The sequence below is a fragment of the Cherax quadricarinatus genome, chromosome 62, assembly GCF_038502225.1.
Source record: "Cherax quadricarinatus isolate ZL_2023a chromosome 62, ASM3850222v1, whole genome shotgun sequence".
Classification (NCBI taxonomy): Eukaryota; Metazoa; Arthropoda; class Malacostraca; order Decapoda; family Parastacidae; genus Cherax; species Cherax quadricarinatus.
Window position 1 is genome coordinate 3,062,275 of NC_091353.1, and position 19,867 is coordinate 3,082,141.

The 19,867-nt window shown below is 39.0% G+C and overlaps 1 protein-coding gene across 10 annotated transcripts in view; it reads right to left on the reverse strand.

The window, feature by feature from the left end:
- Positions 1-19,867, reverse strand: part of Rbcn-3A (rabconnectin-3 alpha) — a 237,540-nt gene that overhangs the window by 110,085 nt on the left and 107,588 nt on the right. For 8 of the 10 annotated variants that reach the window (XM_070098327.1, XM_070098328.1, XM_070098325.1 and 5 more), the window contains 3 exons: positions 19,800-19,832; positions 7,536-7,703; positions 2,886-3,118 (listed from right to left, as the gene is read on the reverse strand). In XM_070098327.1, the coding sequence (XP_069954428.1) occupies positions 2,886-3,118; positions 7,536-7,703; positions 19,800-19,832 (434 nt within the window). The remainder of the gene's footprint in view (positions 1-2,885; positions 3,119-7,535; positions 7,704-19,799; positions 19,833-19,867) is intronic. The other 2 variants (XM_070098326.1, XM_070098322.1) reach the window with 1 other exon arrangement.

Here is a 19,867-nt window from a genome sequence, read left to right on the forward strand (position 1 = left end):
TCTTTTTGTGAGCAAGGACTACATTTGCCTCTTTCCACAGAGGGGATTCATTTACACTGTGCTAGGCAGTGCTGATAAATGCTAGTTAGAAGCACTGCTAGCTGGTCTGCACATCTACTCAGTAATCTTGGACTCTGCTTGCCTGGGCCCACAGTTTTTTCTTGGTTCAGCAATTTAAGAAGATACACCTCCTCCTCCCTTACTGTCACCACTGACAGCTTTGACAATCACACTCTCTCTCTCTCTCTCTCACACTCCCTTTCACTCCCACTCTCTCTTTCACTCCCACTCTCTCTTTCACTCCCACTCTCTCTTTCACTCCCACTTTTTTTTTCTTTTTTTTTTTGTACACAGGGTTTGACAAGGTTAAGTTAAGGATCCCTAGCTTTATTGACAAGCTATTTACAGGTTATGGATTCCTAACTTTATTGGCAAGCTAAGAGCTGTTACCTACATCAGCTCATTTGAAAGCATTTTTATTGTTATGAGATATACTGTGCTTATGGGAGATTCTAAAGAAAAATTGCAAAGGTTAGTGGATGAGTTTGGGAATGTGTGTAAAGGTAGAAAGTTGAAAGTGAACATAGAAAAGAGTAAGGTGATGAGGGTATCAAATGATTTAGATAAAGAAAAACTGGATATCAAATTGGGGAGGAGGAGTATGGAAGAAGTGAATGTTTTCAGATACTTGGGAGTTGACGTGTCAGCGGATGGATTTATGAAGGATGAGGCTAATCAAAGAATTGATGAGGGAAAAAAAGGCGAGTGGTGCGTTGAGGTATATGTGGAGTCAAAAAGTGTTATCTATGGAGGCAAAGAAGGGAATGTATGAAAGTATAGTAGTACCAACACTCTTATATGGGTGTGAAGCTTGGGTGGCAAATGAAGCAGCGAGGAGACGGTTGGAGGCAGTGGAGATGTCCTGTTTAAGGGCAATGTGTGATGTAAATATTATGCAGAAAATTCGGAGTGTGGAAATTAGGAAAAGGTGTGGAGTTAATAAAAGTATTAGTCAGAGGGCAGAAGAGGGGTTCTTGAGGTGGTTTGGTCATTTAGAGAGAATGGATCAAAGTAAAATGACATGGAAAGCATATAAATCTATAGGGGAAGGAAGGCGGGGTAGGGGTCATCCTCTAAACTCTAAAGGGTTGGAGAGAGGGGGTAAAGGAGGTTTTGTGGGCGAGGGGCTTGGACTTCCAGCAAGCGTGCGTGAGCGTGTTAGATAGGAGTGAATGGAGACGAATGGTACTTGGGACCTGACGATCTGTTGGAGTGTGAGCAGGGTAATATTTAGTGAAGGGATTCAGGGAAACCGGTTATTTTCATATAGTTGGACTTGAGTCCTGGAAATGGGAAGTACAATGCCTGCACTTTAAAGGAGGGGTTTGGGATATTGGCAGTTTGGAGGGATATGTTGTGTATCTTTATATGTGTATGCTTCTAAACTGTTGTATTCTGAGCACCTCTGCAAAAACAGTGATAATGTGTGTGTATGGTGAAAGTGTTGAATGATGATGAAAGTATTTTCTTTTTGGGGATTTTCTTTCTTTTTTGGGTCACCCTGCCTCGGTGGAAGGCGGTCAACTTGTTGAAAAAAAAAAAAAAAAAACATACAAGTAGGGAACAGGATGAAGTTGGAGCCATCTGTGGGCCAGCATTTTCATTTGATCAACTGACTTTATCTCGTTGACATCATTATGCTGTACGAATGTGTTCCATAATTGAGTCATCGTGGGTATATATGATCTCAGATGGAGTGATGTTCTGAAGAAGGGTACAGCCAGAGTGAAGTTACTGCTTTCTGCCCGTCTTGTGGCATAAAAGCTCATTTCACGTTGTCCTCGAAGTGGATCCAAGTGTGGTACTTCGACAATATTGGCATTGTACATAACAGTAAGGCCACCCACATCCCTCCTATGTTGAAGGCTCTGCTGAAATGACAGATCTATCCAGGATGGGTCCAGGTGAGAGATGAGACGCTTGCTCTGTTCTCTACTCTGTCAAGCAGTCGTAGATGAGAGGGGGGGGCAGGCAAACCAAGAAAGTGGAGCATACTCAAGGTGTGAGCGTACTTGTGCCTCGTACAGAATCTTGCAACCCCTACTGTCAAGCAGATGCGAGATGCGGCGAAGTGCTGCAAGCTTCCTGGCTGCCTTGTTTGCAAGATTTACAACATGGTTCTTCATGGTTAGTTTGGAGTCAAATTTCACCCCAAGGATATCAACTTCTTCTCCAGGTGCCAACACCCTCCCATTCATCCTTACTACTGCACCAGCATTACCAACATGGTGCCTAGAGACCATCATCATTTGTGTTTTCTCAGGTGCAAATGTTACTTGCCATTATTTCCCCAAGCTGATATAGCTCTTAGCAGGCGATTGATGTAGCTTAGAGCAGCTGGCACTCCCACTCTCTCTCTCTCTCACTCTCCCTCACTCCCACTCCCTCACTCCCACTCCCACTCACTCTCACACTCACTCACAGAGAAAGAGAGACATAATTATTTTAATCATGGGGAAGCAGTAAATCCATGAGGGTCATACAGCACCAAGGGAATGGGAGGTATCAGGTCTGATATGCAGAAGGGAAAGACAGCTCCCTGGATCAAGAGCCCTTCAGTGACATCAGAGAACCCCTTTCTCTAGTTAGAGTAGGGCTTAAGATTTCCCACAAACACTACATTTTAAACATCTACAACATGAAAAACCATTACCAAAAAAAGGCACAATACCTTGACTGGAACAATATACAAATACCTGTACACAGGAGAATGAAACTTACGATGACGTTGTGACCCAACTTGGACCAAATCAGATAGAAATGTCATCGTAAGTTTCATTTTCCTACATGTGAGTATCTGTGTAAAACATTACCAAGATAAATACCTGCAAATGACGAACAGGATCCGAGACAACAGTTTTGTTTGAAGCAATAGATGCAGACAATAATGGTAAAGTTGTAGGGAATGGTAGAGGAGACAGTAGTTGTTGTTTGTTGTTCTCCTGTTGTAGTTCCTGCAGCAGTAATATAATCTCCATTCTGACAGATGCTAGGCCACCTCCACTAGACCCATGAAGTGAGCAATAACTCAACAGTGTTCTCAGCAACTGTTGATTTGCTACAAAGTAAAATGTTGCATGATTTGCAAGCTTAATAATAATGACATCATATACATAATTATGTTGCATGATTTGCAAGCTTAATAATAATGACATCATATACATAATTATGTTGCATGATTTGCAAGCTTAATAATAATGACATCATATACATAATTATGTTGCATGATTTGCAAGCTTAATAATAATGACATCATATACATAATTATGTTGCATGATTTGCAAGCTTAATAATAATGACATCATATACATAATTATGTTGCATGATTTGCAAGCTTAATAATAATGACATCATATACATAATTATTAATAACTTTGCATTATATTTCCCTAAAAATGTGAATGATGGTGAAAGTGTTTCTTCTTTGGGTCACCCTGCCTCAGTGGGAGACGGCCAATGTGTTGGAAAAAAAAAAATATACACTTTTTCTTTCTTTCAACACACCGGCCGTATCCCACCGAGGCGGGGTGGCCCAAAAGGAAAAACGAAAGTTTCTCCTTTTACATTTAGTAATATATACAGGAGAAGAGGTTACTAGCCCCTTGCTCCCGGCATTTTAGTTGCCTCCTACAACACGCATGGCTTACGGAGGAAGAATTCTGTTCCACTTCCCCATGGAGGATAAACATATACATATGTATATAGACCTAATGGTAGGACATCAACTGCTCCAGACCAACTTCAAAGCAGAGATATCCGAGTCCTGTTCTGTGAAAAGTCTTCTAGTTTAGCATCAGGATGGAACTGCCCATATAAATGTTGTAATGTAACTTTTTCTGCAGGTTGCTGTTCCTCATCTTCAAATGTTATCTGTATATATATACATGTATATATATATTTTGCTGATGATGCTATGCTTATGCAAGATTCTAAAGAAAAGTTGCCAAGGTTAGTGGACGAGTTTGGGAGGGTGAGTAAAGGTAGAAGTTGAAAGTGAACATAGATAAGAGAAAGGTGATGAGGCAATCAAATGATTTAGATAAAGAAAAAATGGATATCACATTGGAGAGAGGGAGTATGGAAGAAGTGAATGTTTTCAGATATTTAGGAGTTGACATGTCAGCGGATGGGTTTATGAAGGATGAGGTTAACCATAGAATTGATGAAGGAAAAAAGGTGAGCGGTGCATTGAGATATATATAGAGACAAAAAACATTATCATGGAGGCAAAGAAGGGAATATATGAAAGTATAGTGGTACCAACACTCTTATATGGGTGTATAGCTTGAGTTGTAAAGGCTGCAGCGAGGAGGCAGCTGGAGGTGGTGGAGATGTCCTGTCTAAGGGCAATGTGTGGTGTAAATATTATGCAGAGAATTTGGAGTGTGGAAATTAGGAGAAGGTGTGGAGTTGATAAAAGTATTAGTCAGAGGGCTGAAGAGGGGTTGTTGGGGTGGCTTGGTCATTTGGAGAGAATGGGCGAGGGGTTTGAACTTCCAGCAAGCGTGCGTGAGCGTGTTAGATAGGAGTGAATGGAGATGAATGGTTTTTGGGACCTGACGAGCTGTTGGAGTGTGAGCAGGGTAATATTTAATGAAGGGATTAAGGGAAACTGGTTATTTTTATATAGCCAGACTTGAGTACTGGAAATGGGAAGTACAATGCCTGCATTTTAAAGGAGGGATTTGGGATATTGGCAGTTTGGAGGAATACACAAATAACCCGCACATAAAAGAGAAGCTTACAACGACGTTTCGGTCTGACTTGGACCATTTACAAAGTCACACAGTGTGACTTTGTAAATGGTCCAAGTCAGACCGAAACGTCGTCGTAAGCTTCTCTCTTTTATGTGCGGGTTATTTGTGTATCGTTCCAGTCACGGTATTGTGCTTTTTTTTGTTATTTTGGAGGGATATGTTATGTATCTTTATATAAGCTTCTAAACTGTTGTATCTGGGCACCTCTGCAAAGACAGTGATTATGTATGAGTGAGGTGAAAGTGTTGGATGATGATGATGAAAGTGTTTTCTTCTTGGGGATTTTTTCTTTTTGGGTCACCCTGCCTCGGTGGGAGATGGCCAACATTGAGAAAAAAATTTATAGTATATACATGTATATATGTATATTTTACTAAAATGCCAGGAGCAAGGGGCTAGTAACCCCTTCTCCTGTATACATGTATATTACTAAATGTAAAAGGAGAAACTTTCATTTTTTTCTTTCGGGCCACCCCGCCTCGGTGAGATACAGCCAGTGCTTTGACAAAAGATATAGTATATATTCTGTATATTGATCATTTCAACCAAGAAAGGGTGATTGAAAGAATAAAATGCTTTTGCTATTATTCATTTCCTCTCCAAAACATTCTTCAGCATTTGGTTCCTCAGTATGTTCCCCACACACCTTCTGATCTCCTAAGATATACATGTATACACTCTCTTAACCAACCCAGTTGGCTCCAGCATTTCTAAACAACCAAACCATCTCAACAGCCCCTCTTCCACACCATGATTTATTGGTTTCATACCAATACACCATCTTCTCATTGTACTGCTCATTATTTTCTACATAATCTCTATATATATCTATATATCTATCTATCTATATATCTATATCTCTATCAATATATCTATCAATATATCTATCTATATATCTATCTACATATCTATATATATATCTCTCTCTCTCTCTCTCACACAAATCCCAAAACAGAATATCACTATTGTTTCCAGCCTTATTCTCACTGCAATATTTACAAACCATGCCTCACAGCTCTCACACTACATAGTGACTGACATAACTAAATTGTGATGCAATGTATTCTCCTTTCTGCATTCACTGAATCTTTCTTTCCAGACTCCTAAACTCTCCAGCTTCCCTCTTTCCCTCATTTATTCTCTAATTCAAATCTTCCTTAACAGGGCCACTTGAAGAATAAAAAGGCACAATACCATGACTGGAACAATACACAAATAACTCGCACTTAGAGGTCCAAGTAGGACTGAAGCGTTGTTGTAAGTTCCTCTCTCTCTCTCCTATGTGAGGATTATTTGTGTATAGGCGCACCTGTCACTGAGTCCGCCCCACCTCCACATTCCCTTCTTTCAATGTGACAAGTAATCCTTCATTTCCAAAACAACTTCCTACTTCTTACTTTACCATTATCTATGTTTACTTTTAACTTCATTTACACATCCTTCCAAACTCCTCACCAACATCTGCAACTTAACTTCCAAATCTCCCAGTCACTATATCATCAGTAAAGTGCTTTGTGACAACTGTATATCAGTGTCTTTTAAGCAAAGACCTCTCACCACTACTAGCAAGTCCATCTCAAAAGTCCATCTATATTAAACCACCATAGTGACACCAAACGTATGTGTCCAAGTCCAACTTTTACTGCAAAATGTTTCTTCTCTCCTACACACCTTAACCTGAGCTTCAATCTCCTCAAAAATGTTTGATGAATAAGACTCATGTGCAACAGTCTGTTATCTTTATAGTTGAAACTTTCTACCTACACAGTAGGTAGGTTTCTTCAGTCAAATAAGAGAATGGACTGAAGACAGCAGAAGTTACGAGGTAAAGATGATGTCAAGAGTCCATCAAGCTTGTAGAAATAGTTTGAGGTTGTCACTCCCTCAGCCTGTTGCACATGTATGGTATTTTATACCTTCACTGTCACAGCTTATCCATCATTATATTAATGGTATACAATATCAACATGTGCAACACTTTGGTATCCTTGTTTTCAAGAAGTTTCAAGTGAACAAACTTGCTTTGTAGGTAAAACATTTCAGAAACAGATAGATCAAAGTGTTACACATGTCTTCATCATCAACTCATCATCTATTTCAAACATCTGCATGTCTAGCTGAACCTGGCCTGAAGACAAGCTGATTTATTGATTGCCTGATCAATAAGGCTGTTGCTGCTAGCAACCTGCAGGCCCAAAATGATCACAACCTAGCTGATCAAGCATCTAGTCTAGATAGTGGTTCAGCTTTTCCTTGAAAACTTCTACCTTGTTATGGCAATATTTCTTACAGGCGATGGCAGCAAGCTGTATAACCAAGCAGCTGTGTCAGCTTCCATGATAAAAGACTATTCCACCTCTTATCTCTTATATACCTATTATACTTGCCTTTTCCACATTTATAAATACAGCAAAAATCCAGATACATATGTCATCATTATACTTTTTTTCCTTTAACAAAATGGTTGTCTCCTACTGAGGCAGAGTGACCCACTGAGGCAGTGGCCCACTGAGGCAGAGTGGCCCACTGAGGCAGAGTGACCCACTGAGGCATAGTAACCCATTGAGGCATGGTAACTCAAAGAATGGAACACTTTCACCATCACTCACTCCATCATGAAAATACTATAGACACTACAAGAAGGTTGCTCCAATGCCTTGGATCAAGAGCCCTTCACTATGAGGTACTACTGTACTATATTAAAACATAATTAATCACCCATAAGCCAGCGCTTTCTCCTGGCAGCCCGCTCCATTTTTTCTTCAAACTCAAGTTTCTCTTGTTGGAGGATCTCGTGTAGTGTTGCAGGTTCAGTCGAAGGTACACTGGGCAAGGAGATGGCTTCACCCATCTCATCGGCAGGAATGGGCTCTATAAGATCAGTATCTGTTGACGAATGTATCTTATCAATCTAAAGTTTACAGAGTATATTCTGCATACTGTAATATATACTTATGTTCGGATATTCATCTTGGCAAATTATTATAATAATCATGGGGAAGTGCTAAACTCATATGGGTCTTACAGCTCCTAGGAAATGAGAAGTGATCAGATTTGATCCCAGGAAGGAAAGAGTAACTCCAGTTCCTAATACCAAGACTCCTATAGCAGCACTGAAGCACATTCTTCAAGGGCCATCATAGAAAGTGATCGGCAAGTGTATAAAAATAAAGTAATAGGAATAAGAGTAAGTTAATCTAGGTCCTTCACCTTGAAGCTGTAAACACACACCTCCATAAACTGAGCACTGATGAACATACTTTTATTAATCTAATATCATCACTGAATTTTCGTAAAGAAAAAAAAGTTGAAAGTGAACACAGATAAAAGTAAGGTGAGGAGGGTATCAAATGAGTTAGGTAAAGAAAAATTGGAAGAAGTGAATGTGTTCAGATATTTGGGAGTAGATCTGTCAACAGATGGGTTTATGAAGGACAAGGTTAACCATAGAATTGATGAAGAAAAAATGTGAGTGGTGCATTGAGATATCTGTGGAGACAACAAAAAGTTATTCTTGGAGGCAAAGGAGAGAATGTACTAGAGTATAGTGGCACAACACTCTTACATGGTTGAGAAGCATGGGTTGTGAATGCTGCAGCAAGGAGGAGGCTGGAGGCAGTGGAGATGTGTCTAAGGGCAATGTGTGGTGTAAATATTATGCAGAGAATTCGTAGTGTGGAAATTAGGAGTTGGAGTGGAGTTGCTAAAAGTATTATTCAGAGGGCTCAAATGGGGTTATTGAGGTGGTTTGGTCATATAGAGAGGATGGAGCAAAACAGGTTGACTCGGAGGGTGTATAAATCTATAGTGGAGGTGAAGAGGGGTAGGGGTAGTCCAAGGAAAGGATTGGGGGGAGGTAAAAGAGGTTTTGTGTGCATGGGGCCTGGATATACAACAGGCACGTGTGAATGTGTATGATAGGAGTGAATGAAGACAAATGGTTTTTGGGAACTGACGAGCTGTTGGAGTGTGAGCAGGGTAATATTTTGTGAAGAGATTCAGGGAAACTGGTTAGCCAGACTTGAGTTCTAAAGGTGGGAAGTACAATCCCTGCACTTTAACCCTTTCAGGGTCCAAGGCCCAAATCTGAAGTGGTGCCCCAGTGTCCAAGGATTTTCCAAAAAAAAATTTATTTTTTCTTATGAAATTGTAGAGAATCTTTTTGCGAAGGTAATAAAACAAAAAGTACGAAATTTGATGGAAAATTGACGAAATTATGCTCTCGCGAATTTTGATGTGTCAGCGATATTTACGAATCGGCGATTTTGCCGACTCTGACTTCCATTTTAGGCCAATTACATCATTCCAGTCGACCAAATTCTTAGCTATTTTACTAGTACTACTTCTATTCTATCGATTGAGCACAAGAAATCGCCAAGTCAACTGTTTCAACTACAAAATAAAGTGATCGGAAATTGGTAATTTGGCCAATTTAACACAAAGTTCAAAATATTCCAATTTCAAAATAGCATCCAGAATAAACAATGTAGGCATTCCTGGCACTAAACTAACATTTCCTCGGTTCATTAGTTACGTTTTGAGGCTTTACAAATAAATCCCATTTTTATTTTTTATTTACATAATGAATTTTTATTCACACCAAAAAATAGAAGATTTACTGTTATGCAATATTGTAATAATTGTATAAATATCATCACCACATTTGTGAATGTGTATTAGATCCACCAGCTGGCGTGTATTAGACGTGTGAGGTCGTTTGTTTACTCTTGAACATCGACAAAAATTTAACATTTCCGCTACTTTGAGCTCAGTTTCAAGCCATTTCCGGTGCTAAAACCAATCAAAATCATCTCTATTTCTGTAACATGTCTTCCATTCTATCAAACGAGACCAAGAAATTGCAAATACAACTATAAAAAACATACGAAAAAACACTGCAAAGTTGCTGTTTTAATCGAAAATCTTGGTTTCAGTTTTTTTCTCTCATTATACACAGTGTGCTGCAGGATTTGTTTTATGTGGTGCACACATACCACATAGATGTATTCTCTCATATCTAGGCCCAAGTGTACCACTCACAGTTTATCAGAGTGAGCTGAGCTCATGACGTAGATCTACGGTTTGGACACTGAACGCAAAGCCGTAGATCTACGGGACGGACCCTGAAAGGGTTAAAGGAGGGATCTGGGATATAATCTCTTTGGAATGACAGTTGAACTGTCACATATGAGTGCCTCTGCAAAGATGGTGATATTGTGTGAATGATAGTAAAAGTGTTGAATGATGGTGAAAGTGTTTCTTTTCTGGGTCACCCTGACTCGGTGGGAGACGGTTGACGTGTTAAAAAAATCAGAATACTAACATATAATTATGGAGCACACTGTCATTAAGCAAGAATCATTCATAATCTGCCTGAGAGTGAGAAAATATGACAAGAAAAATACAGTACAATATTAATGTCACATTCATCACAGGATATACTACAAATAACCTGCATATAGGACAAAGAAAATCATGATGTTTTGGTCCATTTTGTACCATTAACTATAATGTCCTTTTAGTTCAATATGACAGGGAGTTATATCGTACTACTGTAACACACCAATCAATAACATGATGGTTAATTTAAGGACTTCAAATTACAGCACTTTCTTGTCATCCTAAGATATTACTAACAAGGTAACTGTAAAGCCAATGTTAGCTTAAGATTATTATTAGAGGCACTAAGCCTATAGTGGTCATACAGCATGTACAGAATAGGAGGCAAGCAGTTTTAATTATAGAAAAGGGAGGGTTAACTTGAATTCGTTTGATCAAGAGTTCTTGATTAACATTAAATTATCTATCCCTTGCAGGAAGAGTTATTATCAACTTTATAAACTAGACACTATGTGCATCAAATGTCCCAAAGGCAGGTTTTTTTTTTAATTGTAATTTGTACATTTCCCTTTCTTAAGAAAGAGAAATGCATGAAAATGAAACAAAACTGGACAATAATGTGTACAGCAAACAAGGAGGAAGAAGAGGAAGAGTAGAAAGACAACAAAAGAGAAAACAGTGACTCCTATTGGTGAGATATATGTAGACTTGTGTGATTGGGAAATTAATGTTGAAGATTAAGATCTGTGAGACTGGACAGTAACATAAAAATATGAAAAACATGGCCTTGACACAAAGACAAAAGATGAGCAAAAACAAAATTAAATCACTGATTTATAAGTTACAAAAAGTAAAACATTTCTCAAAGTTTTACTAAATTTAAGGAAGGTGTGGAGAAGGGATGAGAGAGGAGAGAAAAGGAGAGATACTCAGCCTTCAAAATCACTGTTAAAATATAAGAGTGGCAGGGTGGAAGAGAGAGAGTTGTTTTTGTGATGGTGTCAAAAGTGACCTCCATAATACTGGAGGCATGTACCTATTTCCTTACACCATGCAAGTAGTCTATGTACAACAAAGCATCTTTCAATGCTTCATCCAAGCAAACATGCCTCAGAGTTAGCCAAAACAATTTGATATACCTGCTTATAAAGCTGTTATTTTCCAAGCAAAAGCCCTTCACCAGCATGGACTTACTCCAGCAGAAGTTAACAACACAAATCATACTCTACCTTTCGTACATATTTGTTTGAAAATCAGTTTTTGCCATTACCTTGTGTAGATATATGATGTACTTATCAATGTTGCTAAGGTATTTCACACTACATAAGGGGCTATCAAAGAGCTTTACAACATATGATGTACTTATCAATGTTGCTAAGGTATTACACACTACATAAGGGGCTATCAAAGAGCTTTACAACATATGATGTACTTATCAATGTTGCTAAGGTATTTCACACTACATAAGGGGCTATCAAAGAGCTTTACAACATATGATGTACTTATCAATGTTGCTAAGGTATTTCACACTACATAAAGGGGCTATCAAAGAGCTTTACAACATATGATGTACTTATCAATGTTGCTAAGGTATTTCACACTACATAAGGGGCTATCAAAGAGCTTTACAACATATGATGTACTTATCAATGTTGCTAAGGTATTTCACACTACATAAGGGGCTATCAAAGAGCTTTACAACATATGATGTACTTATCAATGTTGCTAAGGTATTACACACTACATAAGGGGCTATCAAAGAGCTTTGCAACATATGATGTACTTATCAATGTTGCTAAGGTATTTCACACTACATAAAGGGCTATCAAAGAGCTTTGCAACATATGATGTACTTATCAATGTTGCTAAGGTATTTCACACTACATAAAGGGCTATCAAAGAGCTTTGCAACATATGATGTACTTATCAATGTTGCTAAGGTATTTCACACTACATAAGGGGCTATCAAAGAGCTTTGCAACATATGATGTACTTATCAATGTTGCTAAGGTATTTCACACTACATAAAGGGCTATCAAAGAGCTTTGCAACATATGATGTACTTATCAATGTTGCTAAGGTATTTCACACTACATAAGGGGCTATCAAAGAGCTTTGCAACATATAACCAATATCCCATATTTCATCTATTTTAAAAAGTACTACTTTCCACTACAACTAACACTTAGAATTTAAAGCACTATATTACATTTTATTTTAAATGTTATCCCTATTAACCCTTTGACTGTTTCAGGCCCCTTTCTGAAACTGTCATTCTATGTCGCTCAATTTTTGAAAAAAAAAAAAAAAAAAAAATTATTTTTTCTTATGAAATGATAGAGAATCTTTTCCCGATGGTAATGACACCAAAAGTTCGAAATTTGGTCGAAAACTCATGGAATTATGCTCCGTGAAGTTAGCGGTCTCGGCGACATATGCGTATCGGCGACTTCGCCGACTTTGAGCCCTATTTTCAGCCAATTCCGTTGTTCCAGTTGACCACACTCATAGCTATTTCTTTAGAACTCCATTTTATCTATCAGCTGAGTACAAGAAACCTCCCATTTACTAATTTGGACTACCCAATATGGTGGTCAGAAATTGGCAATTTGGCCAATTTTACACAAACTAAAAAAGATGCCAATTTCAAAATAGGGACCAGAATAAACTAGGTAGACATTCGTGGCACTAAAATAACATATGCTCTGTTCATCAGTCACATCTCTAGGCCCCTCTTATATTATTATTGCTTTCTATTTTGATTTTTTATTCATACAAAAAAATACAAAATTTACTGTTATGCAGACTACTGCATTATTGTAAAAATGGTATAAATAATATCAGTGCACTAGTGAAAGAATATTAGACTCCCCAGTTGACGTGTATTGGACGTGTGGTGTGATTTATTTACTCCTGAACATTGGTAAAAATCGAACATTTCCGCTACTTTGAGCTCAGTTTCAAGGTCGTTTTCATCGTCAAAGTAATGAAAATCATCTCTATTTCTGTAATATGTTTTCCATTTTATCACCTAAGACCATGAAAACGCGAATACAATGATAAATACTATACGAAAATACACCTCAAAGTCGGCGTTTTATTCCAAAAAAACGATCAGTTTTTTTTCTCATTACGCAATGTGTGCTGCAGGATTTTTTTTATGTGGTTCACACTGACCACACAGACCCATTCTCTCACATGTGGGCCTACCAGCTTTCTCCCGCTTGATTTGAAGCCGCTAGAATTATTGAGTATATATACGTCAGAAACATTGGCTCGTAAGACGTATTTATACATCGAAAACAGTCAAAGGGTTAAAATTTGTTCATGACAAATTCTCTTGCTCTTCATTCACTGAATAATTAATTTTAAAAAGTTTAAATACATGATCATAAAATTTTGTGTGAACAAGAATGTAAGAACAAAAAATGAAAACCTGCATGATTTTAAAAGTATTACTTATATACTTTTATGTGCAGCCTTACTAAGTATTTTAGGGAGCAGTGAGAAGAACTGCAGTATGTGGTTATTGGTAATTTGAAGAATGAATGAGCTAGTTCAACTAAAAAAAACCATACCACGGCGGGATTTGAACCCGCGGTCAGAGTGTCTCAAAACTAGCTCGTATTACACTGACAGAGTTAATAATGATGTTTTATTTTGTCACTTAACTCTTGGGTTGAATAATAATATAAAAATCCCTCATATTTCATGATACTTCAAATTAATATACAGGATAGTAGTCATTTTAAGATTTCAGCATCTAAATTCATACAGTCTGGAAATCTGTGCTTTCCTTACCAAGGTCCCACAACATATACTGAACATCTAAGGTTCATCTAATTGGGTCATCACACAGGTCATTTTCAAGTGTCCTGTCTAGCCAGAACCAGGACAAAAAAATAAAAATGCACCTTTGACGACTTTGTTTTTTACCCATAAATTGAACATACTGGTACCACACGTGCAATAAGTGTTTATGAACTGTATAAAAAAGAAATGTAATCGATTTAAAAAAAAAAAGCCAATTAGTATTTATGTTAGAACTGAAAAATTTCTTCTAATTAAAAAATAATATGCACCAAAAGATCATAAATAAAAGACACTTATATTTGTTAAAAAACAAAAAAAAAAAAAAAAAGTAAAACCTTACTTTGACAGGCCACGATTCAATGGATTTCTGATTTGATAGACAAAATCTGTGACCAAACAACATTCGAAAGCAACAGACAAAGTTTGTTCAATTCAGAATTATTTGTCATTCTATGGTTCCCTGACAAAGCTGGGTAAATTTCTTTTATTTAATGGACTTAGGCCATTAAATTGTCTGTTCCTGTTACGATCATGGAAAAATATTCTCATAATTTGAATTTAACGGACAATCAGCTTTTTTTTATTAGTTCTTCAACTGAGGGTTTATTGTACATAAGAGGTACAGGAACCTTGCAAAACACTTTAGCTTGTAATAATTTTCTTATATACATTCATCCATTCAAGCATCAATAGAAGTTTGATTTAATACATACCCAATACATGTCCATGGTAACTACAGTAGGCTATTTTTAGAAATACCGATGTTTTTCACTTGTTGAATCAAGACCAGTTCGCTGTCTTGCGAATGATTTTGTAAATTTTGTGGCTCACTGAAACCAAGTTCACTCCCATACCTTTGATGAGTTTCAAGAGTCTTACTACTCTTGGAGTGTGGCCATGACATTTATTAAATAAAAAGCACTAACCATTCCAAAACTATATCTTCACCTGCTTTTACATTTGTCTTTATCCCAACAATCCCAGCCGCTTTATTCCCTTTCATTCTACTCACTGCCTCATGCATTTCTGCCACACTCACAACTGGCTCTTCCTCACTTCTAGATGTTATACCTCCCTGCCCAATGCATGAAATCACAGCTTCCCTATCTCGTCATCTAACAATATGACAGTGTTAGATATTTAGGACTTGAAGAAAAATTTAAATTCATTATAAACTTATAATTAACCTTTTGAGGGTCGAGAGGCCCTCTCCTAAACTCGTTCTCAGGGTCGAAAAATTTTCCAAAAAAAAAAAAAAAAAAAAAAAAAAAAAAAAAAAAAAAAAAAAAATTATTTTTCTTATGAAATGATAGAGAATCTTTTTCTGATCATAATGACACCAGAAGTATGAAATTTGGTGGAAAACTTATGGAATTATGCTCTCATGAAGTTAGCGGTCTCGACGATATTTACTCACTTTGAGCCCTATTTTTGGCCAATTCCAATATTGAAGTTGACTATTTCGCTAGAATTCCATTTGTTCTATCGAGTGAGTGCAAGAAACCTCCCATTTACCAATTTCAATTACCCAATAAAGTGGTCAGAAATTGGTAATTTGGCCAATTTCACACAAATTTCAAAAGATGCCAATTTCAAAATAGGGCCCAGAATGAATGAGAGAGACATTCATGGCACTAAAATAACATTTTATCTGTTCATTAGTCACGTCTCTAGGCCCCTCTTATATTACCTTTGGTTTCCATTTTGAATTTTTATTTTCACAGAAAACAGAAGGTTTTCTGTTATGTATATTACTGCAACATTGTAAAAATGGTATAAATGATATCAGCGCACTTGTGAAAGAATATTAGACTCGCCAATTAATGTGTACTGGACGTGTAATGAGATTTGTTTACTCTTGAACATCGGCAAATATTGATCATTTTTGCTACTTTGAGCTCAATTTCAAGGTACGTACTTATCGTGAAACCAATCAATATCATCTATATTTCTGTAATATATCTTCCATTCTATAAATAACAAAAAGGCACAATACCGTGACTGGAACGATACACAAATAACCCGCACATAAAAGACAGAAGCTTACGACGACGTTTCGGTCCGACTTGGACCATTGACAAAGTCACACTGTCACAGTGTGACTTTGTCAATGGTCCAAGTCGGACCGAAACGTCGTCGTAAGCTTCTGTCTTTTATGTGCGGGTTATTTGTGTATCTTCCATTCTATCAAATGAGACCAAGAAAATGAGAATACAACCATAAATACCATACGGAAATATACTAGAAAGTCGCCGTTTTAAACCAAAAACACAGTTTTTTCTTTCTCATTATGCACTGTGTTTACCTGGATTACCAGGATTTTTTTTTATACTGCACACACTGGCCATGCAGACCCATTCTTTCATATGTAGGCCTGCCAGCTTTCTTCCACCAGATTTTAAGGCGCTAGAATTTAGGCGTACAAGTACGTGACCGACCCTGGCTGGAATGACGTACTTGTACGTGACCGACCCTCAAACGGTTAATGTGAAAATAAAATGTAAAAAAATCACGGCTGTTGTGGGCAGGGAGCAGCTGACAGTTGTTACGATAACTGGATGTCCCTCATCTATGTCATGTTTGTCCTTTTATGCCAAGAAATACAAGTCTCTATAGTAGTGAATTATAGTGAGAGGATGGTTGCATATTATAGGTGCTCACTAAAGATAAACTATGTTGTTTTATAAATTTTTTAAGGTGTTAAATAAGGCAAAACACCATCACCTGCCTGTTCCCCACCACTCACTGCAAGTCAAAAATTCCAGTGTATTTTACCACAAACCCATTACAGTACATGCAGCATGCTGACATACAAACACAGTAGGACCCCCTGTATCCGCAGGGGATAAGTTCCAAGGACCTGCGCCATGGATACCAAAACTGCGGATAGTAGCAAACCCTATATGTAATTCCCATACATACTTATTATAAAGTTTAATTGATAAATTATGCACAATAAGTGGAGAATTATCACTTATTTACTGATGGAAAACACTTCATGGCTCCTCTTAGGCTTTAAAGGAACTGCCAGCTTCTCTACTTTTGCACTCTGGGGCCATTATTATGCAAGATTAAGAGGTACGTTTGGACCACAGTAAACTGTGGGCAACTGAAACAGCAGATACCAAATCAGTGGATATGGAGGTTCTACTGTATCTGTATATTCAATAGTACAGCCTCTCCTCACTTAGCAATGTACTCGTTTACCAACGACTCAGACTTACGATGGGCTCTCTGACCAGCATGCATACCTAAATATGCAATGTATATTATGTATTTAGGTATGCATGTTGATTTCCTTTATTCTGTTTAATACAATACAGTGGTATCTTGACTTACGAATGCCCCAACTTATGAGTTTTCCAAGTTATGAACCGTCGCTCGGTCGATTTATTGCTTTGAGTTGCAAGCCAAAATCTGAGTTACGAGTGAGCTTCAGATACACCGCCACTAACTGGTGGTGTATCTGAAGTCAAATCAAACTCTGTACCCAGAAATGCCAGGTACTTTGTCTCATCCCACATGCTCTTCCAAGACATAAATGGAAGGATAATAGTCCCACATTAATCCCAGATTGTAGTGAGGCACCTCGTCCCTTGGTTGGTTCTCATATAAATCTTGGGAAGAGGTAACCTCCATTTTAACACACAGCTTTTTCCAGAAATATTAATTAAGGTGGGTGGAGTAGTGATGGTGGTGGGTGGAGTAGTGATGGTGGTGGGTGGAGTAGTGATGGTGGTGGGTGGAGTAGTGATGGTGCTGGGTGGAGTAGTGATGGTGGTGGGTGGAGTAGTGATGGTGGTGGGTGGAGTAGTGATGGTGGTGGGTGGAGTAGTGGTGGTGGTGGGTGGAGTAGTGGTGGTGGTGGGTGGAGTAGTGGTGGTGGTGGGTGGAGTAGTGATGGTGGTGGGTGGAGTAGTGATGGTGGTGGGTGGAGTAGTGATGGTGGTGGGTGGAGTAGTGATGGTGGGTGGAGTACTGATGGTGGTGGGTGGAGTAGTGAGGGTGGTGAGTGGAGTAGTGAGGGTGGTGGGTGGAGTAGTGAGGGTGGTGGGTGGAGTAGTGAGGGTGGTGGGAGGAGTAGTGATGGTGGTGGGAGTAGTAGTGATGGTGATGGGTGGAGTAGTGATGGTGGTGGGTGGAGTACTGATAGTGGTGGGTGGAGTACTGATAGTGGTGGGTGGAGTAGTGATGGTGGTGGGTGGAGTAGTGATGGTGGTGGGTGGAGTAGTGATGGTGGTGGGTGGAGTAGTGAGGGTGGTGGGTGTAGTGATGGTGGTGGGTGGAGTAGTGAGGGTGGTGGGTGTAGTGATGGTGGTGGGTGGAGTAGTGAGGGTGGTGGGTGGAGTAGTGAGGGTGGTGGATGGAGTAGATATCCTGGTGGGTGGAGTAGTGATGGTGGTGGGTGGAGTAGTGATGGTGGTGGGTGGAGTAGTGATGGTGGTGGGTGGAGTAGTGATGGTGGTGGGTGGAGTAGTGATGGTGGTGGGTGGAGTAGTGAAGGTGGTGGGTGGAGTAGTGATGGTGGTGGGTGGAGTAGTGATGGTGGTGGGTGGAGTAGTGATGGTGGTGGGTGGAGTAGTGATGGTGGTGGGTGGAGTAGTGATGGTGGGTGGAGTAGTGATGGTGGTGGGTGGAGTAGTGAAGGTGGTGGGTGGAGTAATGATGGTGGCGGGTGGAGTAGTGAAGGTGGTGGGTGGAGTAGTGATGGTGGTGGGTGGAGTAGTGATGGTGGTGGGTGGAGTAGTGAAGGTGGTGGGTGGAGTAGTGATGGTGGTGGGTGGAGTAGTGATGGTGGTGGGTGGAGTAGTGATGGTGGTGGGTGGAGTAGTGATGGTGGTGGGTGGAGTAGTGATGGTGGTGGGTGGAGTAGTGATGGTGGTGGGTGGAGTAGTGATGGTGGTGGGTGGAGTAGTGATGGTGGTGGGTGGAGTAGTGATGGTGGTGGGTGGAGTAGTGATGGTGGTGGGTGGAGTAGTGATGGTGGTGAGTGGAGTAGTGATGGTGGTGGGTGGAGTATACAATATTTCTTATTTATAAAAACGTTTTTCTTATTTAAAAACCCATAACCAAAAAAATTGGGGTGGTTTTTTGCTACTTCTACTTACACTTAGGTCACACTACACATACATGTACAAGCATATATATACACATGCCTCTGGGTTTTCTTCTATTTTTCTTCCTAGTTCTTGTTCTCGTTTATTTCCTCTTATCTCCATAGGGAAATGGAACAGAATTCTTCCTATGTAAGCCATGAGTGTTGTAAGAGGCGACTAAAATGCTGGTAGCAAGGGGTTAGTAACCCATTCTCCTGTATAAATTACTAAATTAAAAAAAAAAATCTTTTGATTTTCTTTTTGGGCCACCCTGCCTCAGTGGGATACGGTCAGTTTGTTGAACGAAGAAGAATGGTGCACACTTACCACATAGACCCATTCTCATATCTAGGCCGAAATTTACACCTCACAGCTTATCTGAGTGAGCCGAGCTCATGGGGTAAAACTACTGAACCAATCCTGGCTTCAAAGCCGATGTACTATGGGACCGACCCCAAAAGGGTTAAATTAATTCTATTCATTTTTTTAATTCTAATTCATTTTTATAACACTGTTTTCCCAATTTATCTACTGTATAAAGAAAAAATATTAAGAAAAGAATTAGTTTTAGTGCCTCAACAAAGTCCATGGGGATCAAATAATTAGCAATGACAATGAACATTCATTCTTACACACAATTCTGCTGCTGGTGTCCATACATAAAATTAATAATAGTCAAATCAGCCGAGTCTGCCCCAACAAACAAGGTGCTAAATCACCGAGCTATACTCACCCCACCAGGTGTCTTGCCACAACTCGCAGTTCGCTGAAGTGATCAAATTTATCATGTGAATACAGTAC